This window comes from Scyliorhinus torazame, chromosome 8, assembly GCF_047496885.1.
Source record: "Scyliorhinus torazame isolate Kashiwa2021f chromosome 8, sScyTor2.1, whole genome shotgun sequence".
Lineage (NCBI taxonomy): Eukaryota > Metazoa > Chordata > Chondrichthyes > Carcharhiniformes > Scyliorhinidae > Scyliorhinus > Scyliorhinus torazame.
This window is the reverse complement of record NC_092714.1, coordinates 29,826,318-29,853,598: the sequence shown is the minus strand read 5'-3', so window position 1 is coordinate 29,853,598 and position 27,281 is coordinate 29,826,318. Positions and strand designations below refer to the sequence as shown.

The 27,281-nt window shown below is 45.5% G+C and overlaps 1 protein-coding gene across 2 annotated transcripts in view; it reads right to left on the bottom strand.

Annotated features, from left to right (window-relative positions):
- Positions 1 to 13,815: 13,815 nt before the first annotated feature.
- LOC140427712 (ATP-sensitive inward rectifier potassium channel 15-like) overlaps positions 13,816 to 27,281 on the bottom strand; it is a 35,989-nt gene continuing 22,523 nt past the window's right edge. For both annotated transcript variants that reach the window (XM_072513246.1, XM_072513245.1), the window contains exon 2: positions 13,816 to 16,031. In XM_072513246.1, coding sequence (XP_072369347.1) covers positions 14,909 to 16,015 — 1,107 coding nt within the window. In that variant the 5' untranslated portion in view covers positions 16,016 to 16,031 and the 3' untranslated portion in view covers positions 13,816 to 14,908. The remainder of the gene's footprint in view (positions 16,032 to 27,281) is intronic.

Genomic DNA, 27,281 nt, shown 5'->3' with positions numbered 1-27,281 from the left:
TAGGAAAAGGACATGCGAAAGGACCAGTGTCACAGTCAAATGACCATCGCTGGTGCAACATATCGTCTTGAAACCCTCAATGCTAATACTCAAAACGCACTGGAGAAATAGTGCCATTGAGGGGCTGTATCGAGGTAAATGTGCAGCTAAACGGACAGACTGCAGACAGACCTGTCTCAGCATAAAAATAACACTCCAGCCCGAATGGGAAGAACTTGGTTGGAGAGAATCAAACCTGGGCTGAGGTGAATCTCATAGCAGAGTCTGAGCAGGTCTACCAAAGATTGTAAAGAAACATGGGATAGACCAGGATTCTCCCCTACCCGGCGGGGCGGGGGGTCCCAGCGGGATGGAGTGGCGCGAACCACTCCGGCGTCGGGCCGCCCCAAAGGTGCGGATTTCTCCGCACCTTTAGGGGCCAAGCCCTCACCTTGAGGGGCTAGCCCCACGCCCGAGTGGTTGGCGCACGGCCGGCCGGCGGGAAAGGCCTTTGGCCCCACGCCAGCAGGGGCTGAAGGGACTGTGCCGGGCGGCGGAAGTCCGCGCATGCGCGGGAGAGTCAGAGGCTGCTGACGTCATCCCCGTGCATGTGCAGGGGGGGGCGGGGGTCACTTCCGCATCGGCCATCGCAGAGGCTATGGCCAGAAGGGAAAGAGTGCCCCCACGGCACAGGCCCGCCCGCGGATCGGTGGGCCCCGATCGCGGGCCAGGCCACCTTGGGGGCACCCCCCGGGGCCAGATTGCCCTACACCCCTCCCCCAGGACCCTGGAGCCCGCCCGCACAGCCATTCCCGCCGGTAAGGTAGGTGGTTTGATTCACGCCGGCGGGACTGGCATGACAGCAGCGGGCCTTCGGCCCATCGCGGGCCGGAGAATCGCCGGGGGCAGCCCGCCGATTCCCGCCCCCGGCGAATTTTCGGTGCCGGAGAATTCGGCGGCCGGCGGGGGCGGGATTCACGCCGCCCCCCGGCGATTCCCCAACTCGGTGGGGGGGGGTCGGATAATCCCACCCATAGTCTTTAATGGAGAGCTGGGAATAATGAAACAGATCTCAGTCAAGCTAAAGTTTGAGGATGAAAGCAAAGCAAGATGCTTAAAGGCTAGGTCAGTGCCGCATTCCGTCAGGCCTAAGATCAAGGCAGAGTTGGAGAGGCTGCTCAAGGCAGGATCCTCAAACCCATTAATGTAAGTGATTGGGCCACACCCATAGCACCCATAATGAAGATGGTTCAGTACGAATACTTAGTGATTTTAATGTCACTATCAATCCAGTACTGTGTGCAGAACAGTGTCCTCTGCCTTTAATTCATTATTTATTTGCAGGGTTGGCTGGAGGCCAGCGTTTCAGTAAAGTTGGCCTAAGTCAAGCTTATCTCCAGATAAATGTGGATCCAGATTCACAACAATATTTGACAATCGGGACACACAAAGGGCTATTCTGGGTATAAAAGACTTGCATTTTGCATCACGTCCGCACCTGTGTTATTCCAGTGTGCCATGTATCAAATTCTCATCTGACTAGAAGGGGCCCAGTGCTACTTAGACAATATCTTGGTTACTGGAAAGAATGGAGAAGAGCATCTTCAAAATTTAGATGCTACACTCCAGAGACCAGAAGGTTACGGACTTTGAGCATGGACGGATAAATGTAAATTCTTCAAACGTTCTGTTGAACACCTGACGTAGGAACAGAAGTAGGCCGTTCGGCCCATCGGGTCTGCTCCACCATTCAATGAGTTCATGGTTAATCTGATATAATCCTCAACTCCACTTTCTCACTTTATCCCCATAACCCTCGATTTCCTCACTGATTAAAAATTTGTCTATCTCAGCCTTGAACATACTTAATGACCTAGCCTCTACAGCTCTCTGCAGCAAAGAATTTCAGATTCACTACCCTCTGAGAGAATAAATTCCTCCTCATCTCTGTTTTAAATGGGTGACCCCTTACTCTGAGATTATGCCCTCTGGTTTGAGACTCTCCCACAAGGGGAAACAGCCACTCAGCATCTATCCTGTCAAGCCCCCTGAGTATCCGATATGGCTCAATAATGTTGCTTCTCATTCTTCTAAACTCCAATGAGTACAGGCCCAATCTGCTCAACCGCTGCTCATAAGAAAAGCCCTCCATACCCAGGATCAACCTATTGAACCTTCTCTGCACTGCCTCTAATGCCAACTTATCTTTCCTTAGATAAGGGGACCAAAACTGTTACTTGGATTCCAGGTGTGGTCTAACTATGGTATGTTTTTATGGTTTTATATGGTTTCAGCAGGACTTCCCTATTTTTATACTCCATTCGCTTTGAAATAAAGGTCAACCTTCAAGTTGCCTTCCAAATTACCTGCTAAACTTGCAGGCTCGCTTTTTGTGATTTATGCAGAGAACCCCCAAATCCCTCTGTGCTGCAGTTTTCTGCAATCTTTTTCCATTTAAATAATATTCAATTCCTTTATTCTTCTTACCAAAGTGCATAACTTTGTATTTTCCGACATTATGCTAAAGTTTTTGCCCACTCACCGAACCTGCCTATATCCCTCCGTGGACTCTTTGTGTCCTCCTCACCATTTGCCTTCCCACCTATTTTTGTGTCATCCACAAACTTGGCAACAGTACATTCACTTCGCTCGTGAAAGTCATTAATATATATTGTCAATAATTGTGGCCCCAGTACTGACCACTGTGGCACTCAACTCATTACAGATCACCATCCTGAAAATACTCCTCTTGTCCCAACTTACACCCAAATGGAAAATATCCCTCTTATCCCAACTTACACCCAAGGAAATGGCCGGAAGGGCCATGGCAAAGAGTTCATATAGATTAAGTCAGACCATCAAAGGATGAGTGTTTTCATTGTGGTCGACATGCATTCAAAATGGTCTGAAGTGGCCATTACGAAGACTACGTCCTTGGAGAGAACGATAGAAAGACTGGGTGAGATTTCTGCAAGATTCGGTTACCCTCAGCAAGTTGTTAGCGACAATGGGCCACAGTTTATTTCTCAAGAATTCACAAATTATCCAAAGTATAACGAAATCCAACACATCCAATCCGCTCCGTATCATTCTGCCACAAATGGGCTGGCTAAAAGGTTTTCTCAGGCAATGAAGCATTCATTGAAAGCAATTCATGATCATTGTTTAAACAACCAAGCCAATTCCCGATGATGTACAGGAATACACCACATTTGACAACCCAAAGTTCTCCGACATTACTCATGATAAAATGTCAGTTAGGCTAAATGATCTGCTGAAGCCGCCGAAAACAAGAGAAATTGTTGAGAGGAAACAGCAAAGTCAGGTTTTGTGACGTGAGAACATGGCTAAACGCCATGCTGTTCAGAAAGGTCAGGACGTATTGACAAGGAACTATACCATCAGTGAGAAGTGGATACCTGTCTTAGCACAGACAGGACCAGTGTCCAATACTGCTCAAACTCAGGATGAAGTTGTGTGGAGAAGACACACAAATCAATGTTTAGCAGCTAGAGCTGGTAATACTGCAGCCACTAGGGCAGGTCAAAGGCTAGGAATCCTATGGCGAGTAACTCACCTCCTGACCACCCAATGTATGTCCACCATCTACAAGGCACAAGTAAGGAATGTAATGGAATACTCTCCACTTGCCTGGATGAGTGTAGCTCCAACAACACTCAACAAGCTCAACACCATCCAGGACAAAGCAGCCCGCTTGATTGCTCCCCCTTCCACAAACATTCAAATCTTCCATCACCGACAAACTGTGGCAGCTGTATGTACCATCTACAAGATGCCCTGCAGTAACGCACCAAGGTTTCTTAGGTACTCCTTCCAGACCCACGACCACTACTATCTAGAAAAACAAGAGCAGCAGATACCTGTGAACCCAACCATCTGGAGGTTCCCGTCCAAGTCACTCACCACCCTAACTTGGAAATATATCGCCATTCCTTCACTGTCGCTGGGTCAAAATCATGGCACTCCCTCCCTAACAGCACAGTGGGTGTACCTACACCTCAATGACTGCACCGGTTCAAGAACGCAACTCACCACCAACTTCTGAAGGACAACTAGGGATGGGCAATAAATGCTGACCTAAGCAGCGACACCTGCATTCTGTAAATTAATTTTTTAAAAAACAAGTTTGCCAGAGACAGAGTCAACGGAGAGTCCACAACAAACTGCCAAATGAAGACCTGTACATACCTGAGAACCTGACAATACCGGAAACAACTGTGGAAGACAGTACCTCAGTTGAGGCTATTTCAACATCAAGTCTTACCTCCAAATCCTACATCGACTCTGGTTGAGGCAACAACGGCCAACATCAAGACTCAACCTAACAGAAGAAGTTACTGTCAACAGCAGAAAGTAGGTGCCTGAGGTTCACCGAAAACCACACAGGAATCAAAGGCCTCCAAAACATCTAATTTATTGACTGTTGTGTTTGTTAATTGTTGATATTGTAACTTCTGATTGTTTACATTATACTGCATTGGATCATGAGAGACCAGAAATATATGCACAGTAGTGCTCAGCTTTGTGAGGAATTACGACAGTTTGAGCGCCATTATGTGAAATAAATCGGTATCTGGATCTTGGCGTTTGTGTAAAAGCCTTTAAGACAAAATACACCTGACGGGAGAGGTGTTAAACCTGAATGCAAAACCTTGATGGAAGCAATGAAGCAAAAGCATAATTTAAACGAAGATTTGAAAGCAGATTTTGAAAGCTCTTGTGTGGAAGCCAGAGTTCAGTGAGACAAGGTGGCTCCACCTGGTATACAACGAATCTGGGGGACTTTGAGGAGAGCACTTGTATGCCTTGGCATCGCAAGTGCACATCCACTTACTTCATCAACCTTTCAGGCTGTGAGTCCCAGACTCACATCCTCTCTAAACCTCCTGTCCCTTACCTTACATCTTAAGGTATCTTAGATTTTCCTCAGGGAAAAGTTTCTTCCAGTCCGCTCTATCTATACTCCTCATAATTTTATACATTTCAATCTTGTTCTCCCTCATTCTCTTCTGCTCCTTGGAAAACAACCATAGCCTATTCAATCTCTCTTCATAGTAAAACTCAGCATTCTTTTCATTTGCCAATGTAAACTGCATATCGATGCTGCCATCTCATGCCAAGCGAAGGCATGTCCTATTTGTGCCTTTAAAGTTGGACTGCATTCAGTATATACTTCCCTGGAACTGTCTCTTTTAAAAAATCAACCGTAATAGGATGGCTAAGATGGCTGCCGAGGGTCAGGTGACTTTTGAAATTTCTTGTTTCAAGTCTCAAGAAAGTTCTCAATTGAATAGCCATGGCTGGGGCCTCCCCCTTGAATGGGCATACCCAGACAGGGTCCAACTGTGGAATTTAAACCAGCTATTGCTTGTCAATAGACTTTGAAATTTGGGAGAGCTGCAGGAACCAGTTAACAACAGGTTGGTGTGAATGGTCATCACCTATCTCCCATTGTGTGCCTAAGTCTTCAAACGTCCAAATCATTCTGGGTGGAGAATAGCAGTTGATCATGGGACTGAAACTGTCTCAGACAAGAGTTTTATTATCCCAAGGACCAGGGAGAAACCGGTCAGTCTGCAGAAACACAGCAAGATATAGCAGCTACAGATAAAGGCAGGACATATACACTTGTTGAAACCTGGGAAACGTTACATCTTAAAGGTCTCCCCAGTCTTCCTCAGACTGTTTTCTTCATTATTCAAATCCATGAAAGCTTGTTGCTGATTATTTAAAAATTAACCATAAACACAGGGGTTTATTTCCAAAAGCAAGCTGATTATAGACAGTAAATCAAAGTAGAAAAGGACTTTGGTTCTCTCCACCCCTTATAAATAGCAACTTGAAGACAGTTCTTTTATATATTGTTGGGATATGAGCATCTCTGGCAAGGTCAGCACCATTTTTTCCAGAGACACCAAACCCAGTCAGGAACCATCCAAGTCATCAGTCTACAAGATCTGTATGCCATGGACTTTTTGGGGACTTTTAAAACCATTTTATCTGTCCTCCCATTTTGTAACTTGTGTATGTGTGCGTGAGAGAACCCGTAAATGCATGCGTCTCTGAGAGTTGGAGCATTTGATTGTTTCTCTTGGATCGGGTGTTAAGTACATTAAATACTACTCTCCTTCGAAGAACCTATAAGGAAACCCGTCTGTCTTTTTGAGCTTCAGCACTTAAACAGTTAAACCTGCACTGAATTGGCAAACATATTTATTTTGGGGCAAAAAAACACGGTGACATGGTATGGTCAAATGAGTAGTGGGAAAAGGGGGGACTACTTCTCACCTGGTCCGAACATAAGAGACATGGTGTGGTTTTGAGGAAAACATTTTTGCTTTGTAATGATACATCTATTTGTGACATGCTACATTGTTAATGTGAATTGAGGATATTTTCTTCTTACTGAACCCTTCAGTTTGAGACGGAGAGGTTGGATTTCTTCAGATTTCTTCAAATTCTGAAAGAATTTGGTTACCAACATATTTCCGAGCGTTCCACAGACTTCGAGCTGAAGTTCCAGCAGGCATGCAGAAAACACCTTCAGAGTATCTGAGTCCACGATGCCATGTACATTCTTACAGATCGTACTGTTAAACTAAACAGAAACACACACTCCCTGATATGAAATGCAAGGATCTCTTGGCCCAATAAGCCATTTCGAAATACTCTTGCTACATTAATTATTACATAATTCTGTACTTCTGCTAATATTCATGATATAGATTGACTTTCAAGCTCCTTGAGTTACAGCAGTAAGAACACTCTTATACTACTGGCTGTTTTTGATAAGTGAGGATTGATGAATTGTTTTTATATCTCTTGGAGCTCACCCTTACACTCCCAATTCCCCTCCCCCTCCATCCATCAAGGGCCACAAGAAATGGAACAGCAGAGGTAGGCCATTCGACCCCTCGAGCCTGCACTAGCTGATATATTATGGATTTAACTCCACTTTCCTGTCCAACCCCATAAGACTGCGGTGTCAATCAAAAATCAGTCCAACTCAACCTTGATTATATTCAATGGCCCAGCCTCCACTGCTCTCTGGGAAGAGAATTCAAAAATTCAATAACCCTCTGACAGAAAAACTGCTTCTCATCTCCATCGCAAATGGGAGATCCCTCATTTTTAAACTGTGCCACCTAGTTCTAGTCTGCCGACAAGGGGAAACATCCTCCCAGTGTGTCAAACCTCCTCAGATTGTTTCAATAAGATCATCTCACAGAACTACCTTGACTGTCTTCAGAAGACCATCTTGGCAGACATACAGACCTGATTTACATCATATAACATATAGTGCATTCTTACAGGACAGGAATCGCAAAGCCATTTACAAATGGTTCTCATCAGAATTTGGCAATGCCCTACAACACCTTACTGATGGCTGCCCCTTGTGATCTGATCATTTTCCATGTTTGTAAGTACATTTTCTCCCTCAACTTTCTAATGTACACTATTTGTACGGGTCAGTTGGTACCAGCAGCTCTCCGCTAACTTAGCTAAGTGGTCTATCTTCAAGTGGGAGTCAAGTTTGTGTTCTTAGGCTATATGTTTGTGGAGACAATTTCAGTTCAACCAAATTTTGTCCTTCCCTTGAGGTCATTTAGCTAATAAAGAGTGAAAGTTCATCTGATTTGGCATTTTTAATTATTAGAATACAAATGAATAGATTATGGAATGTCACAATTCTAATGCAGATACAATGCTCCACATTCTATCTTTTTAAATTGTTTCCTAATTTATCCTTTATTACAACATAAAAAATAATAAGCTGAGCAACCAGATCCCAACGAGCCCAATTCCGGTTTAAACAAACGCCGCTAACCTATCGGTTCTCAGGAGGTGGATTGGCACTTTAAAGAGGCTGAGTGCCTCAAGTTTAATGTTATGTTTCTTGTCTCCAACAGGCCATTGGGCATTGTGAAACCCGGCAGATGAAGGGAGGGATTCCATGACCTGACTACGCCTCTCGCACCCCCCATTCCTGACGACTTACCTTGTTGTCAGTGCCTGATCCCCCTTCAATCTGGCTCCACAAACAAAATAGCCTAAGAACACAAACTTGGCTGTCACTTGAAGATAAACCACTTAGCTAAGTTAGCAGAGAGCTGCTGGTACCAACTGACCCGTACAAATAGTGTACATTAGAAAGTCGGAAATCAGATTTTCTTTTGAACGTCAGGCCCTGCCATTTGCAGTAGCTTGAGCACATAATCTAGCCTGACACTCTAACGCAGTGCTGAAGGGGGTCTGCACTGCACTGAAAGCTGATGCCTACTCGGGCAGATGTTAAAAATCCTCAGACACTATTTTCAGCAGAGGCGGTTTCCTGCTGTCCTGCCCGTATTTATGTCTCAACCAATGTTGAGTATCTGGAATAGATTATCTGGTCATTACCTCATTGTTGTTTGTGGGATCTTGCTCTGTGCAAATTAGCTTCTGTCTATTCTGAACCAGAACCTTAGTTAGGCCACACTTGGAGTATAGTGTTCAATTCTGGTCGCCACACTACCAGAAGGATGTGGAGGCTTTGGAGAGGGTGCAGAAGAGATTTACCAGAATGTTGCCTGGTATGGGGTTGCTTTAGATATGAGGAGCAGTTGAATAAACTCGATTTGTTCTCACTGGAACGACGGAGGTTGAGGGGCGACCTGATAGAGGTCTACAAAACTATGATGGGCATAGACAGAGTGGATTGTCAGAGGCTTTTCCCCAGGGTAGGGGGGGTATAGGTTTAAGGTGCGAGGGGCAAGGTTTAGAGTAGATGTACGAGGCAAGTTTTTTTACACAGAGGGTAGTGGGTTCCTGGAACTCGCTGCCGGAGGAGGTAGTGGAAGCAGGGACGATAGTGACATTTAAGGGACATCTTGACAAATATATGAATAGGATGGGAATAGAGGGATACGGACCCAGGAAGTGTAGAAGATTGTAGTTTAGTCGGGCAGCATGGTCGGCACGGGCTTGGTGGGCCGAAGGGCCTGTTCCTGTGCTGTACTTTTCTTTGTTCTTTGTTCTTTGAATTACAACAATGACTGGACTTCAAATGTACATTGTTGGCTGTGAAACACTTTGAGATACAAGTTTGTTCTTAAATATTTTGGCAGGTATTACATTAGATTGCTATGACAATCCTTTTTGCATTGAAGTGCAGACGGATTAAATCTACGCGATTTTGTCCACTGGGTTCATGTCAATAAAGAAGGTGGTGGCACAGCCATTGGCAAACACAAAGTAGCAATCATCATTGGATTGCCGCACCACTCCTACTTTGCTGCACCCTGGCTCTCACTGCAATTCTGGTTGGGTCTTTTCAGATCAGATTCTTCAGAAATGCAGAGCACCCCTTCAATAGAAGAGTATCATCGTAGTGCTGGAGTGTCGAGAGGAAGACCAGCCACATTCCCTTTTTACAGCACGACCTGCTGCATGGTAAGTTTAAAAGTCCATTGTGAATGTTAGTGAATGGGTGAATGGTAGAGTGGGCAGGTGGGTGAAGTACGTTGGTAGGGTGGCAAGTGGGTAGGGTAGTGTTTGGGTAGGGAAGTAGCTGGTTAGGATGGTGGTGGGTGAGGTGGTGGCTGGGTAGGGTGGTACCTGGTTAGGGTGTTGGTGGGTGAGGTGGTGACTTGGTAGGGTGGTAGCTGGTTAGGGTGCTAGGTGGGTGAGGTGGTAGCTGGGTAGAGTGGTAGATGGTTAGGGTGCTAGGTGGGTGAGGTGGTAACTGGGTAGGGTGGTAGCTGGTTAGGGTGCTAGGTGGGTGAAGTGGTGGCTGGGTACGGTGGTAGCTGGTTAGGGTGCTAGGTGGGTGAGGTGGTGGCTGGGTAGGGTGGTAGCTAGTTAGGGAGCTGTGTGGGTAAGGTGGTAGCTGGTTAGGGCGCTAGGTGGGTGAGGTGGTGGCTGGGTAGGGTAGTAGCTGGTTAGGGAGCTAGGTGGGTAAGGTGGTAGCTGGTTAGGGTGCGAGGTGGGTGAGGTGGTAGCTGGGTAGGGTGGTAGCTGGTTAGGGCGCTAGGTGGGTGAGGTGGTGGCTGGGGAGGGTGGTAGCTGTTTAGGGTAACACATGAGTGATGTGGGCAGGTGCGGTGGGGTTATTTGGGTCATGTGGGGTAGTCATTTCAGGACTAGTCAGGTTGGATCATTGGTGTAGTAGGGTAGTGAGGGTAGCAATGTCTGGTCAAGAGTAGTCAGGTAGTCGGGGGTTAGCATGGCAGGGAGGGGTAGTCAGGGCGGGGTTTGGTCAGATGGGGGAGTCAGGCTGTATTCAGGGGGTCAGCACGTGGTTGGTGGGAGTCAGTGTGTGATGGGGAAGGGGGTCAGTTGTTAACCAGGAGTTAGAGAAGAATTTTCTAACGTTTCGTGAGGTAACTACCCAGGTAAGCAAGTTGGAACTGTACAAAGTCTCTGACTCTAACTGTATGGGAACAATTTTGAGGATCCAATCGGCATGTGCCATCTCGAGAGTTGGCGCCCAATGCGCAGCTGCCGACTTTCAAACCTCCACTGCCATTTGACGCTGCCTTGAACATTGATGATGTGGAAATACTGCCGTTGGGATGGGGTGAGCACAGTAAGAAGTTTTACACCAGGTTAAAGTCCAACAGGTTTGTTTGGAATCACGAGCTGTCGGAGTACAGCTCCTTCCACAGGTGAGTGATGAAGGAGTTGTGCTCCGAAAGCTTGTGATTCCAAACAAACCTGTTGGACTTCAATCTGGTGTTGTCAGACTTCTTACTGAGTATTGATTGGCAGTGGGCGGGACTTCTGTCTCCCTTGGAAGGAGGTCCCGCCAGTGAGAGCTGTCAGCAAATCAGATTGACCGAAAGTTCTTCAATCCAGCCGGGCATAGCGCTGCAGCGGCCAGAGGCGGTACTGCAGCGCTGCAGTGGCCAGAGACGGTACTGCAGCACTGCAGCGACCAGAGACGGTACTGCAGTGTTACAGTGGCCAGAGGTTGTACTGCAGCACTGCAGTGACCAGAGACGGTACTGCAGTGTTACAGTGGCCAGAGGTGGTACTGCAGCGCTGAAGTGACCAGAGGTGGTACTGCAGCGCTGCAATGGCCAGAAGTGGTACTGCAGCGTTACAGTGACCAGAGGCGGTACTGCAGCGTTACAGTGGCCAGAGACGGTACTGCAGCGCTGCAGTGGCCAGAGGCGGTACTGCGTCGCTCTGCCTGCTGCTCAGTCCTGAAACCTTGGAGAAGGGAGGTCCCAGAGCGGGAGGGCAGCGGACGTCCGGATGGGGTGATTGCGACGGCGGAGTGGGGAGGGGGTGCCGGAGCTCCAACCTCCTGGGAGGGATAGCATCCCAACTCTGAGGGACCTTCAGAATGAGCCTCCTGGATTTGGGCGGGTGTCCATTCAATTTTACACTCTCCCACATCAAAACCTGCCTTGGGGGAAGAGTAAAATCCGCCCTTTGAGTCAGAGGCTTTGGTGGAGGGTGCCATAGAGCAGGGCAATTACCCGTTGGAAGTTCAATCTTGCTGAGTAATTCCTGTGATAGTCTGTGCATTGGGAATTCTGCGGGCTCCCAATGTCAATCTTGGGTCGTACACTGGTCTCCAGCGACCGGAAGATCTGGGCTAAAGTCACATGTGAAGCAACAAGTGCAGTGAAGAATGTAACAAATAGAGCAATAATTTAGCGGAGAGGCATAAAAGGTGGGAAAATGTGTTAAAGACATTTTCAGTCAGACAACTGACATAAGGAGCATTCGAAGAGCGAGTTCGGTGTCTCCAATCCTTCTGCATTGTAACAAATTGATGAGTTGATCAAAGTCAGCACAGTGCACAGCCAGCAACGGAAATACATTGCAGGCAACAATACACTGACTGAGAAATGTCACAGTAAGTAACCAGAATAATCAGTAAATGGGCAGGGTGCATGTTAGTCTGTAAAAGTTTGCGACAGTAACAAACCACTTGGAGACCATCAAAGAAAGTTCCAGGTGCCTCACATGACCAGTGAGAATACTCTGAATATTTATTATTAAATCCATCTTTGCATAGAATTCAATTGTGTTTTAGGCTGGAAGAATCACATCTATGCTTTCAGGCAGGGACACAATGGGCTGAATCGTTTTCTTCTGTGTCACAAATCTTGATTATGTATCTGCTCCCTGAAAGCCTTTGCAACACCAATACTCACAGGGGCTAGGGCACATCTGCGCTTGATATCTTTGTACTATTGCGAAAATCCCTGCTTCAATAACTTATATTTTAAAATATAAACTCATTTGACCTCTGATTTCTCTGAGCAGAAACTGCGAAATCAATTCAATGGCTCGCTGGACAGGAATACAGATGCTTCCATCTCTTGCTCGCACTTGCATACAGTAACTACTCCACTGTAGCAGCACATCCTCAGCATTTCCACCTTCTACTGTGAGAGCAATGTAATGGACACTTAAAAAGTGCCTGTACATTTTGCAAAGGCCAACAATAGCAGTACACAGTGGATACACATCCCATGCTGCAGCATTGAAATGGAATTTTTAATATACATCAAAAGCAAATTAGTCAGTTTGACCATCTATAGTCAAAAACTAAGGGCAGCACGGTGGCGCAGTGGATAGCACTCTGCCTCACGGCGCCGAGGTCCCAGGTTCGATCCCGGCTCTGGGTCACTGTCCATGTGGAGTTTGCACATTCTCCCCGTGTTTGCGTGGGTTTCACCCCACAACCCAAAGATGTGCACGGTAGGTGGATTGGCCACGCTAAATTGCCCCTTAATTGGAAAAAATGAATTGGGTACTCTAAATTTATTTTAAAAACCGAATGATATTGGCTTGACCTGTCCACATTAAACACCTCGCCTGATTGTGGTCAATAGAAACAAACCAGTGGAACCAGGACCATTGTATATTGAGCTTTCGGAGCAAACAATGGTCTGATGTCCCGAGACATGATACATTGGCGAGACCATGCAGATGCTGCGACAATGGATGAACGGACATCGCGTGAACGGACATCCTGTGACAATCGCCAGGCAGGAATGTTCCCTTCCATTCGGGGAACGCTTCAGCAGTCCAGGGCATTCAGCCTCTGATCTTCGGGTAAGCGTCCTCCAAGGCGGCCTTCAGGACGTGCAACAATGCAGAATCAACGAGCAGAATCAAGTTCCGCGCACATGAGTACGGCCTCAACTGGGACGGTGGATTCATGTCTGACTAGATTAAACCCCCCACCATCTGGCCTGCGCTTGCAAAATCCTACCAACTGTCCTGGCTTGAGACAATTCGCACCTCTTTAACCTGTGATTATCCCTCTCTCCAGTCGCACCGTCTGGACCTGTAAAGACTTAATTACCTGCAAAGACTCGCATTTAAAGTATCATCTTGTATCATTGGCTTTGGCTATATATGCTGTGTTTGTGCAACCTACCTCTTCACTCACCTGATGAAGGAGCTACGCTCCGAAAGCCCGTGATTCCAAATAAACCTGTTGGACTTTAACCTGGTGTTGTAAGACTTCTTACTGTGCCCACCCCAGTCCAACGCCGGCATCTCCAAATCACTGTATTATGAGCAGCCCAGCCAATTTCATATTGGTACCCTAAATTCGAATTCCTCCTCTAATGCGACTTCTAAATCAGATCAATTATATTACAAAGTAAGAGCCCTGCATTGAGCATGCAAACAATGATATATACAAACACACCAAAACCAAAGCATTGCTTCTCGCGATGACAAAACACAGAACACATTTTCTCCTATTCCTTTTGAAAGCAATGTAAGATGACATTTAAATCAGAACTTGATATACAAATAGGCTTCAATTTCTATTGTAGTCCACAGAGAATAATGCTCCATATATTTACAATTAATTATTCAGTTTATTAGGCATTGGCATAAATAGGTGAAAGCATGAAGTGTAATTTAAATAAATCTCTCAAGTTGGAGTAAGTAAAAATAAACAATAACCATACATATCAAAGGAACTGTAAAATATTTTCCATTTAATAACAATGTGACTTGCCACTAACAGGATATTCTAATTAGTCGCATCAGTTGTTTATCAAGATCAATACAAGACTTCGACAAATATGCGTCCCACCAACATGTCACCATATTTCTATGAGATTAAACATTTTTTTAAACATCTCGTATTCAGGTACATAAATCATATTTATATTCTACCAATTGAGAAATATTGGGCTACACATTATAGTAAAGGACCCCCATTAAGATTGAACGGAGTAAGTAAGGAATGACCAGGTAAATTAAGACATTGTGGTTAGGTCAGTGTGATCCAATACATTAACTATGAGTTGTATGATGTGAATGATGAAGAATCTAGATGTGGCAAATGACAGTTCTGATTAGTAGCTAAAAAAGTGAGGAATAGACTGGCTAGTCAACAATTTCGATTGGACAGCACTGAGTTAGGCAACGCCTACCCTGGATTTTAAAAGCTGGTAGAATGTAAAATGAACGTCCGATTGAGGGTGGAATGTGGTTATACAGTTTTGGGGTCCTTGGAAAGAATATATTGGAGGATGAGACAACGTGAAGAGCTATGGCATAAACACAGCAAGGGTGTAAGGAGGAAGAAGACAATAAGTAGGATGGCATATTTGTAACTTAGCAGGAATAAGGGAGAAGGGTTCTGAGCAGCAGGATCCAGAGCAACATCTGAAGATACTGTTGGATCCGTTGTATCATTATGTTTTGATAGAGTGAGCAATCAAATAAAAAGAATATATTTTTCCGTAACATTATTACTAATGTTGTTCTTGTCACATAAGGTGATTAGGAATTTCCTGATATTGGCTATGACTAAATGCACTCTTTGGACGAATATGCTAATTGCTTCACCGAAGGCCTATTATGTACCAGATGTTTATTGAATATGAAATTTCCAAGGGACACTGGTATTATTCATATTATATCCTGTATAAATGTTTTGCTAGACATTGCTCTGAACAGTTTGGATTCTACTGAACAATTTGTTTTGTTCGTCCTCTCGATATTTTTCTTCAAGTTTTAGCTTATCAATGTCTCCATACCTCAGTACTTCAGAGGCAAAGTAAGGGTTTGAGCTCTTCCTAAGCTTGTCAAAGAAACTGAAGTCAACCAGATATTTCCCACCAGGGGACAGTGACATAAGAGGCACAAATTCATAGCCCCAAAGTATCTCCTCTGGCACATATGAGGTTCTGATCTGGCAGGCAGAACCTGTGGACTCCACTGTGGCATTTAAAATGACAACTAGCTCAAAGTCTTTATCCCTTAGAGTTGCTGATGCGTATCTGTTCAGTGGACTTTTTTCATCAATAATATGATGAAAAGTCAAGGGGAAGGTGAGGAAGGGGCTCTCAGAGCCAGTGTCCACCCGGAAATTCACATTTGCCTGTCTGAGTTTGATGGTCTCGCCTTCCTCGGTGATGTGGTTATGCAGGAACTTCCCAGAAAGCTGGCACTGAAGCAGAAGACTTTTCCTCATGTTTGCCACACGGATCATGAGGCAAAGCTTGTTATTGTGTATGGCGATAGCAGCGTGGTAGCTAAACCTGATAGTCTCCGAACGCTTTTTTGGTCTTGCGATCTTTGCCAGAAAAGTACCGGTGACAAAGATCTCTGCTAAGGTGGTAATGACCAACTGAACGATTAGCAGGATAATGGCAAACGGGCACTCCTCTGTGATGCAGCGGAAGCCATAGCCAATGGTTGTCTGGGATTCCAGGGAAAACAGGAACGCCCCTGTTAGGGTTTCAATGTTCACCACGCAGGGTGTGTGGTTAGCTGGGGGGTGCAGTAACTCTAAATCTCCGTGCACAAATGCTATGGCATACCAAAGAATCCCAAAAAGGAACCATGTTATCACAAATGTTGCTGTGAAGAGAGTTAGCTTGTAACGCCATTTCATGTCAATAACGGTTGTCCAAAGATCCTGTAGGTAAAGGAAGGCCCAGCCATCCACTTGATCAATTTTCACATTGTTGTGGCCGTCCTTTGACACGACACGTCGTCTCGCAACTTGGGAGATCATGCTAATGTGCTCAGAATTCTCCATCTTGAAAGGCCAGTATCTACAAGGATACAAGGACAACAAAGACGTTTGTTATCGGGAAATATTGTATTGAACCTATACAGCACAAAGACAGTAAAGTAACTCATGTAGAAATGTACCACTTTACCCTATAAAGTCCATGTCACCATTACCATAGAAAGCATCCTATCGGGCTGCATCACAGCCTGGGTATGGCAACTGCACGGCCCAAGACCGCAAGAAATTTCAGAGAGTCGTGAACACCGCCCAGTCCATCACACGAACCTGCCTCCCATCCATTGACTCCATCTACACCTCCCGCTGCCTGGGGAAAGCGGGCAGCATAATTAAAGACCCCTCCCACCCGGCTTACTCACTCTTCCAACTTCTTCCATCGGGCAGGAGATACAGAAGTCTGAGAACACGCACAAACAGACTCAAAAACAGCGTCTTCCCCACTGTTACCAGACTCCTAAATGACCCTCTTATGGACTGACCTTATTAATCCTACACTCCTGTATGCTTCACCCGATGCCAGTGTCTATGTATTTACATTGTGTACTTGGTGTTGCAATATTATGTATTTTCATGTGCTTGATGACCTATTCAGCTGCTCGCAGAAAAATACTTTTCACTCTACCTCGGTACACATGACAATAAACAAATCCAATCCAATCCTCCTTCTACAGAGTTCAATTCCCACTTATCCACTTGGTTGCCGAATTCCTTACACCCCTTTTACTTCACTCACCTATTCAAGCTAATCCTGACCTCAACCACCGACCCTGGAAATGATTTCCACAGCCTCAAAACTGTTTGCGCTACTTTTATGGGCAGGTACGGTTTACCCACACTAACCCCCCTCCAGCGGCCCTCCGTATCCCCCCTCCCCCGCTGCCCCCTTCCCACATGTTGGAAAGTCCGCCAACCAGAAATTCAGCTGCCCAGTAGTGGTAATACCTTTGAGGCAGTGTTAGTTCATTAAGAGTGTGACTTCTACCCCTCAGGGACAGGAAATCCGACCCCAGAGAGCTGCTGGCAATGAGGGGCATGATCTTGAGGTGGGGGAGGGGGTTCCTCCCAATGGGAACAGGGGACCCTCAAAAAAAGTACTCCCCTCCCCTTCCTGCCTGCCAGCAGCCTGTCCTATGAAAGCTGTCAGACATCTAGCCACTCCCCTGCCGTCGCAAACAAACTAGAAAATGACAGCAGAGGCAGATTGAGACCTTAAAGCAGCGGTTAATTGATCACTTATCAGCCTCAAAAGGCGTAAGGGTGGGCAGGCTGCCCGACACCTTACCCACTCCCGTCATATGGTGACATGGCGGGGGTGGGCGAGAGGGCGCTAAGTTGGCCAGCTGCTTTATTTTACGTGTACCCCTCCCCACCTTCAAATACATTGGTGGGAGGCTGTGGAATTCAGCCCTTTGTGTAAAGTGCCCTCAGTTCTATCAATGGACACTCGTTCTTGACCCCTCAACTACTGGAAACTGGAAGCAGTCTGCTTCTATCTTTCCTGTTGCATCCTTGCAAATTAATAAACACATCTGTTATAGGATTCTGTATTAAGTGCTACTCCTATAAGGCAATGATCCATAATTACATTTCCTCATGTTTTCTCCCTTCAACCCAATTATTTGCTATCCTACCACCTGTTTATCGTTAGTAATCTCCCATGTCGCACACTGATGAAGGCATTCCAAATGTCCGTGTACGATACTGACAATCACTTCATTTCCCAAATTTATATTTGTTACCTGCTGAACAAATTTTGTGAGGTTCGTATTTCACAAGTCTCTTCAAATCCATGCTGGCTTGTTCTATTCACTTCTTATCTAGATTTGTGGTTATTTGATTTATTATTATAACCGCTCAAATATTCCCTACCACAGTGTTTAAGCTAATCAGCCTGTAATTACCATATTACTCCGTCTATATTATTTTAAATTTTGCCAGTTAGTTACTCTGCAGTGCTCTGTCACAGGCCCATACTCAAATAGAATTGCCACATATATTTTTAAGGCCTTGTCATTTCCCTCTCTCATCTCCTTCAGCATCTTATTGCATTGGGCCTAGTTTGCCTTCCTTGAGTTAACCTAAAACTTTACTTTTATACATATAAATTACAAACAGGAGTGGACCATTCGGCCCCTTGTGACTGATTGTTCAGTAAGATCAAGGCTGATCTGATATTGGCGTCAACCGCACATTCTGCCGATCCTCAATAACCTTTGACTCCCTTGTATATATCTATCTCTGCCTTAAAAATATTCACCGTGGGCTTCCACCTCTCTTTGGGAAAGAAAGTTTCAACGATTCACGAGCCTCAGAGAGAAGCACTTTCTTCTCAAATCAGTGTCACCTGGGAAACCCCTTATTTCTCACCTGTGTCCCCTCGCTCCAGGCGCTCCCTTACAGGGCCGCATCCTTTCTGCGCCTGCCCTGTCCGGGTTTACTCCTCCCTCCCTCCCTTTCTTTCCCCTCCCCACAAAGGGATCTCACTTCACCATTACCAACTCCCCATTTTATCCAAAATGTTACAAAAGAAGTGTCTGCCTCTTTTTTTTCAGATTCCAGCATCCACATGTCACACCTGCTGAGGTTGTCCAATATTTGATGTTGTTGTTTCAGATTCCAGCAGATGCAGTAATTTGCTTTTATGACTGTCCCATCTGATGGCTTCAGAAATTATTTCCAAACAATTTCTTTTTAATTTACCTTAGTCGAAAGGTCACCTTTTCCAAAATCTTCTGTAATCCAATCTGTGGTACTCCCTCCCTAACAGCACTGTAGATATACCTATACCTCAGGAACTGCAATGGTTCAAGAAGGCAGCTCTTCACCACCTTCCCAAAGCAAGTAGGGATCCCGTAAATTAATTTCTAAAAATTCAAGAAAGTAAAAATCTATTGGCAGGAATCTTGCCAAAAAGGAATCTTTTTTTTTGAGGGGCAATTTAGCGTGGTCAATCCACCTAGCCTGCACATCTTTGGGTTGTGGAGCTAAGACCCATGAAGACACGAGAAGAATGTGCAAACTCCACACGGACAGTGACCCAGAGCTGGGTTCGAACCCGGGACCTTGAGGCAGCTGTGCTAACCACTGCCCTGTGCTGCCCTGGCCCACAATGAATCTTTGCCTGAAATGTATTTATTCCTTCTCAATGCTGTACTCAGATCCCAGGCATGGACTCCTTCAGTCTTTAATAAGTATTTCTCTAAATGTTGCCAGATTCCTGAAAGGCAATCTAAAAAAGCAATCCTCTCCTCTTGTGGGGGAGTCTGCCACTGTTTCACCAACATTGCTGAGTTTTCCCCCACCTCCGACTATTCACCTCCTGCTGAAAATATTCAGGGTTGGGACTGATGTTGAGGGGCAGGCAGAAATTCCATCTCAAAGAGAACTGCCCTCCATGACAGAGTTTAACGTCTGATTAGCTAAGTGGTGAAGTTACTCGCTCTATTAATTTTAGATAGGAGCTTCCTGCGTTTTGACCCAATAGCAATGAAGGAATAGATTGAAATTTAACAGAACTGTGGCTTGGGCTGGTCAGCTTTGCTCAGTTGGTAACAGGTTCACATCTCAGCCAAAGGGCTGTAAGTATAAGTCCCATCCCAGGGCTTCTGAATATGTTTAGTCATATGTTATGACTACAACCCAGGTTACCTGATGGGCCCTGATAAAAACTTACAATGAATGTTCAGGAATGTAAGGATTTCAAAAAATGTAGACTAAGGTGCAGCCCATCTCTAAGCCATTGCACAATCACTGACTTCATCGATTGTTCAGCATTTCACAACCAGTCGATACATTCCAATGCAGTATTGAAGGAGTGCCGCATTGTCAGAGGTGCCATCCTCCAGGTGACATGTCAACCTGAACTCCTGTCCAGCTGAATTACTCAAGGTGCTTTTACTTTGACACATTTTTGTTAGGATAAAAGTCCTATCTGCTCTCTCTGGTGGATATAATCATCACAAAAGCAGCTTATCTGGACATTATCATATTAATGTTTGTGGGAGCTTGCTGTGCAGAAATTGGCTCCTACATTTCCAACATTACTTCATTGATTCTAATGCACTTGGGAAGATCGAGGTCAAGATAGGTGCTATGTCAATGCAATTTTTTTTTTAAGTAGTGGGATCCCTGCATTGGGTCCCCACATTTACATAGTTACAGATGAGCTCCCTAATCATGCTGAGCAGTGCGCCCCACACAGCTACTCGTCCGTTGTCAAATCACTCAAAGATTCTGTGACCCTGTTCAAAGAAAAGCCGAGAGTTTTCACAATGAACTGCCCAATACTCCTCTCTTAACCAACAGCACCAGAACCAATTTAGCTGCTTGCTTATCTCAACCTGGTTTGTAGGGTATTCTTGTGTGCAGAATGATTCTCCACTTCGGGGAGAATAAAAACCTGCCTGTGTATAGCACAACCTTTGAACATTCCAAAATACTTTGAGGCCAATGATTAACTGCTGGAAAGTAGAAAAAACATGGCAGATAATTTGCACGTGTGCACCTGATCTCATGATCAATTAAATTGTTTTGTTGGTTTGGTTAAGGCCCAAATATTGGTCAGGGCATTAGGAGAACTTCCCTGCTCTTCTTCAAACCATGCCACGTGGATCTTTTTCATTCCCCCAAAAGGGCAAGTGGGACTTCGCTTTCATCATAAGACCATAAAGCATAAGAGCAGAATTAGGCCATCCGGCCCATTGAGTCTGCTCCGCCATTCAATCATGGCTGATATTTTTCTCATCCCCATAAACCCTGATCCCCTTATTAATCAAGAACCTGTCAATTTCTGTTTTAAAAGACACTCAGTGATTTGGCCTCCACAGCCTTCTGCGGCAAAGAGTTCCACAGATTCACCACCCTCTGGCTGACAAAATTCCTCTTCATCTCAGTTTTAAAGGACTATCCCTTCAGTCTGAGGCTGTGCCCGCGGGTTCTAGTTTTTCCTACAAGTGGAAACATCCTCTCTACGTCCGCTCTATCTAGGCTTCTCAGTATCCTGTAGGTTTCAATAAGTTCTCTCCATATATTTCTAAACTCCAACCAGTAGAGACCCAGAGTCATCAACCACTCCTCATATGACAAGCAAAAGGATGGCCTTTCCAAAGTGCAACACTAAAGTTTCATTTCAGAGAACTGGAATACAAAGAGGAAAACCTTACACTTCAGCTATTCTGAGCCTTAGCCAGACCCATTTGGAATACTGCATGCTATTCTGAGCACAAGTCCTCAGGAATGATGAGCCAAGGAATAGTAATTACTGTCGGATTGCTCTTTTGTTTTGCACAGCGCCGGGCTGTGTTTCTGCTAGCTGTGTATCCTGGAGAGTCTTCATTCATTAACACATTGGAAAGCTTTGGGACATTTTCAATGTGTGAGTGAATGAGTGTGAGCGAGGGAAGCGTGTAAGTGGCAGAGTGGTAAGGTAGTAGATGCCAGGGTGGGTAGGGTGGCAGGTGGCATGGTGGGTAAGTGGCAGGTGGGTAGGATGGATGAGTGGCATGGTGGATAGGGTAAGTGGTAGAATGGTTAGGGTGGGTACGGTGGCAAGGTGGATAGGTTGGTGAGGTCAGAGGGTCAGGGGTGGTCATAAGTTTGTTGGGGGGGATTTGGAGGAACAGGAGAAGTCAGAGGTTTGGGGGTGGGGTCTGAGGGTCAGGGGGTTGGAGGGTTGGCGGGGGGGGGGGGGGGTGAGTCCAAGCATCAGGTTGGGGGGAGGGGTTTGAGGATGGTGGGGGGAGTCAAAGCAGCAGGGCTCATGATTACTGAAACATAACTTGCATTCCAGTGTCTAATCTGACATGAATGGGTATGGGGCAAAGCTATTACCTGTAAATTTGTTTCTGTAAGTTAGTGACTAGGGAAGGTTGAAGGACAGAGCAGCCAATGACCAAACTGGAACAGACTCAAGGGGGCTGAATGGCCTACTCCTGCTCCTAAATCTCGGATCTTGGCAGTCAGAAGTTACTATTGAACTGAATTGGTCATTATGTATCCAGTGATTTGCCTGATAAAGCACCATGAGATATTCTGATGACACCATAAAACACTTATTAAATGCAAATATTTTATGATCATGATAGCTGTTTTGAATCCAGAATATTATTTAAAACTATGTCAAGCCTAGAGGGTATAAACCTAAATGCAAAAAGCAAATTCAAATCGCATCAGGGCATTCAGAATACAGAGTACAATGTTAGCTAGGTTTGAAGAACTAGAATACTGGAGCGGCTGACTTCAGTAAGCCCTTTCTTGACCTTGACTCTTTTTAACATGTGTGAGTTCTGGAGTGGCTTGGCTCGACCTGGTCAGGCAAGTTTTACTACCATAGTTTTCACCAGCATGACTGGCCACACCATTGGCAAAAATGTTATTTGGCTGTACATAAATGAGGTCTACTCCTCATCATTCACAATGAACTCATAAACCTTTACATTAGGAGTAGATTGGTGCCCTAGATATTTGTAGGCATTTAGCTCTCCTCTCTCCACTGCATTAAGTTCCATGTATAATGGGGGGTGTATGCATTATACTTTACTGAGATACGTTTGCCATATACTTGTGGAACGTTTAATTCATAATAAATCTTTCCTACATTACAGCAGTGGCCACACTTCAAAGTACTTCATTGGCTCGAAGGAATGTTCTAACTATCTTTCCTTTTCTCTACTTTCACTAATTCAACCCTGTAAACTGGAATAGTGAGCAGCAGAACAAGCATCCTTGTAACAAAAATCTGTGTGAGGAAAGTTAGTGCGACATGATTGGAAGATAATACTCACAGAAATGTAAATCTAATAAAAACAAATGATTGATTTTCCAAAATGTTGCCTCAAAACAAAACTTTTGAAGTGTGTTCAACAATATTCATCGCTTCAAGTGATTGCATGCTGTATTTAAAGTGCGACAAAGCATGTGGTCATGTCAATATAGTGTGCATGCCAGTGTATGGGGCACGTTAAGCTGGTAATCACTTCACACACAAATACAGGCGGATAGCCAACTTACTTAGAGCGTTATTGGCGATAGAGGAAAAATCGCACTTAAGGAAACAAACCTTAATAAATGTGCGATGCTCTTAGGTTGCACTTGTATAGCCACTTGTGTATCAATGAAAAGTGTTTTTTCAACAGAGAAGTGCAGGTAAGCTCAGACTACTGAGGGCAGGAAAGCCCAGAGATATCAGATCCACTTCCAGGGGGCTGTCTGACATCAATTTGCCTTTGCTTTAAATCTAGCTTAACCCCAGCCATAGACTGCGGCCTCAAATTTGCTATTGCTATTGGGAATGGCCGTACAGTCGGGATGTTACTGCACCAGTCATCCAGCGGCCTGCATTAATGATCCCAAGACATGAGTTTAAATTCCACAGTGGCGTTTGTGAAATTCAAATTCAGTTAATAAATAAAATCTGGAATAAAAAGGATAATGCAGTGTCTCAAACAGGGGACCTCAGGAACGAGGCAGTGCCACATTTCAGATCAGGGCAGATTTCGAGTCTGCGGTTAGGGTCATGGGTAGTTCAGGTCAACCCGGATCAGGTGAGCTCAAGGGTCACACGAAGAGCGGGAATAGACTGGCGCACAAGTCAGGCGCCACATCAGGCCAATGCAGCACTCAAACCAATTATCCAAGTAAGTTTTATTTTATTTTACTCAATTAAAATTGATTCATGGCCATCCTAAAAACAACGCGGTGGACAATTTCAATTTTTGGCTAGCTGGATTTGAGACACGACTGTACTGCATTGGGAACCATGGAACTACCGGTGGTTGCAAATGTGAATCCATTTGGTTCACTTATGACCTTGGAAAAAGGGAAATTGGCAGTCCTTATTTAACCTGGTCTATTGTGACTCCTGTCTGCAGCAACGTGGACTGACTCTTAACTGCCCTCCCTCTGAAATCAAAGCAGAAAATGCAGCAAACACGCAGCAGAACATCGATTTAAAACGTTAACTCTGTTTCTCTCTTCACAAGTGCCACCCAACTTACTGACAACTCCCAGCATTCACTATTTTTATTTCACGTTTCCAGCTTTTGTATTAGTGCCCAGTGAAATGGCCGAACAACCAATCGGGTAAGAGTAATTAGGGAGGGAATTAAATGCTGGCTCTGCCGGTGATGTCCACGCACAGCAAATGATTTAAAAAAAAAAAATCAATAATTGAACCCTGACAAAAATTCTTCAATGTAGTTTTGTATGGTAGCACAGTGGTTAGCACTGCTGCTTTGCAGCGCCAGGGACCCGGGTTTGATTCCCGGCTTGGGTCACTGTCTATGCGGAGTCTGTGCGTCCTCCCCGTGTCTGCGTGGATTTCCTCCGGGTGCTCCGGTTTCCTCCCACATGTCCCGGAAGACGTGCTGTTTGGTAATTTGACATTCTGAATTCACCCTCTGTGTACCCGAACAGGTGCAGGAATGTGGTGACTAGGGGCTTTTCACAGTAACTTTATGTAAGCCTACTTGTGACACTAATAAAGACTATTATTATTACAGCTCAAATCGTATTTGCAAACAGAAGTTTGTGTGTGTATATGTATATATATATAATGGATATTTTATTCCCCAGCTGTTCTTCGCAATTTAAATGTATATAGACATAAAAATTTAACACATATATAATTATACATAAAGGCAATCATAGAATCTCTACAGTGCAGGAGGAGGCCATTTGACCATCGAGACTGCACCGACCCTCACAAAAGAGCACCCTACCAAGCCCACACCCTTGCACTCTCTCTGTAAACCCACTTGACCTAAGGGACACTAAGGGGCAATTTTGCATGGCCAATCCACCTAACCTGCACATCTTTAGACTGTGAGAAGAAACCGGAGCACCCAGAGGAAACCCCACAGCCATGGGGAGAACGTGCAAACACCACACAGATAGTTACCCAAAACTGGAATCGAGCCCAGGTCCCTGGTGCCATGAGGGAGCAGTGCTAACCACTGTGCCACCATGGCCGCCCCTGTTGCAATCCCAGTTGCAACACAGAAACATGAAACTATTTTCGTTAGAAAACTGATCTACTGCCTAACGAGAAGAATCATTAATAGATTTGGCTAAATCCTGCCATGCCCTATAGCTGCTGCAAGATTTTGTTTTTAAAACTTCCTCCTCTTCCAACGTTTCCTGGAACCTCTGCATAACCCGCACCCACTAGGAGGACATTCTGTACCAGACTGATTACAGCATGTTCATTTTGCTGAATGAGACTTTTTACCCTTGAGCTGCTGTCAAGTAATAACAACACGAATTTAACAGAGCCTGAGTGACAGAGGAAGAAGCAACGGTCACCAAGCAACTGAAGCGAGGTTGGAGAGTCAAAAGAACCCAGGGGTCAACAACTGTCTGGATTTTCAGGGACGGTCCCTTATTTGGACTGTTTACCCTGTCGGCCACCAGGGGGCATATGCTCAACTCCCACCGACTCTTATGAACCCCCAAATTCATGGTCACCTCTACCACCCTCTTACGATGACCCTTCCCAATCTTATGGTCACCAGCATCAGAACCCCCTCCAGCCCCATGACCAAAGTGTCCCTTATTTTATTGCATCAAAGGTGGTCACCCTATTTGGAATAAAGTCAGCAGAGGCCCGAAGCGAGTATCCAAAAGCAGAGGAAAAAAACTTTCTGGAACAAACTTTTCTATCAAAAGCAAATTAGCGTGGATGCTGGAATTCTGAAATAAAAGCAGAAAGTGCTGGAAAGACTCGGTAGATGCATCAGGTGTAGAGAGAGAATCAGAGGCCGTGATCTAACTGAATGGGAACCAGGGTCCTGCAACAGGTGCGCTCGCAGTGTCGAGAAACACCACGCTATCTACCGGGACTCTGGTTCTATTTGGGGCCGCCGAGGCCACACTTAGTCCCGTTTCCTGCACGGAGGAGCTCTGCTCTTGACCCCCCTCCCACACACTACAGCACCTGCACTGGACACCTCCGGGTCTGATCCCCGTCGCAGGAAAGGTGCCGGCTTGGCACTGCCAACCTTGCAATATCCCTGCCAGTGCCACGTGGTCACCCTTCAGTGCCGGCCTGACACCACCAGGGTGCCAGGCTGGCAGCGCCAAGGTGCCTGGGTGGCACCAGCAGTACCAGGGTGCCACCCTGCCCACAGCGCAAGGCAATCCCCTGGCAGACCCCCATAAGTCCCATTCTATCAGGTCTCCATTTGTGGAGACCAGTATTGAACAACGCTCGCCTGAGGTCTCCAAGGCGAAGGGGTTAGACCTCAACACCTCAGACAGATCATGAGACTAGCTGTCTCACTCTAATATGCAGATTTGCAAAGTAGTGATCCCACCCACAATGGGCGGCTTTCAGATCGCGGCATCTCGCAAGATCACGTTTGATCGCGGGAGGAATGGCGAGTCAGGTAGGTCCTGGAAGAGGAATCTCCAGGCATCTGCCAGAGCGCTGTGCTGTCTTTTTGGTGCCACGTGGCCGGTAGACCGCACGCAGAATCAATGGCTAAAATTCTCCAGCTGTTCCCTCTGGTGGGATTTTCTGGTCCCGCTGACGGCAAACACCCTCCGCGGGTATCCCGACAGCCGGGGGAGGTTGGTCTATAAAACGGGCAACCCCGGTGACAGTGATGGGAGCAGAAGATTCTACTGCCAGCCAATGGTGGGCCGCCTCGACGAAACACACCGCAGGGGGCATGGATACTCCCACCCAATGTTTCGGGATGGTGGCCATCTTCAGAACTGGGAAAACGTTAGAGGGAGGACAGGTTTCAATCAAGTGCCATGGCCGAGAAATGGGGGCGGGATGGAAAGAACAAATGGACAGGTCTGTGATAGGGTGGAACGCAGGAGTGATTAAATCACAAAAGGGGTGATGTTGTCAGGCAAAGTTTAACAAAATGTAGATGAGGTGTGAATGATACCTAAAGGAACAATTTACCACCCACATTCCATGAAAAGGAAGGAATGGGATAAGCGAATATCCATGTCTCCTATTGTCTCTTTGTAATCTCTTCCAGTCCCACAACCGTATCACTGCTTTTGTCTTGTGACAATGACATCTTTGTCAAATCTCTCCTGAGCTCCCACTGGCCCGTGACCTATTTTACAGCAGCTGCTCCACTTAAACAAAATAAAATCCATCATATTTCTCTCTCTCTTTAACTCTGAAGAAGAGTCACATTGGACTCGAAACATTAACTCCTTTCCTCTTTCCACAGATGCTGCCAGACCTGCTGCGTTTTTCCAGCATTTTCTGTTTTTATTTTATGTTACCAGCATTTGTGATATTTTCCTTTTA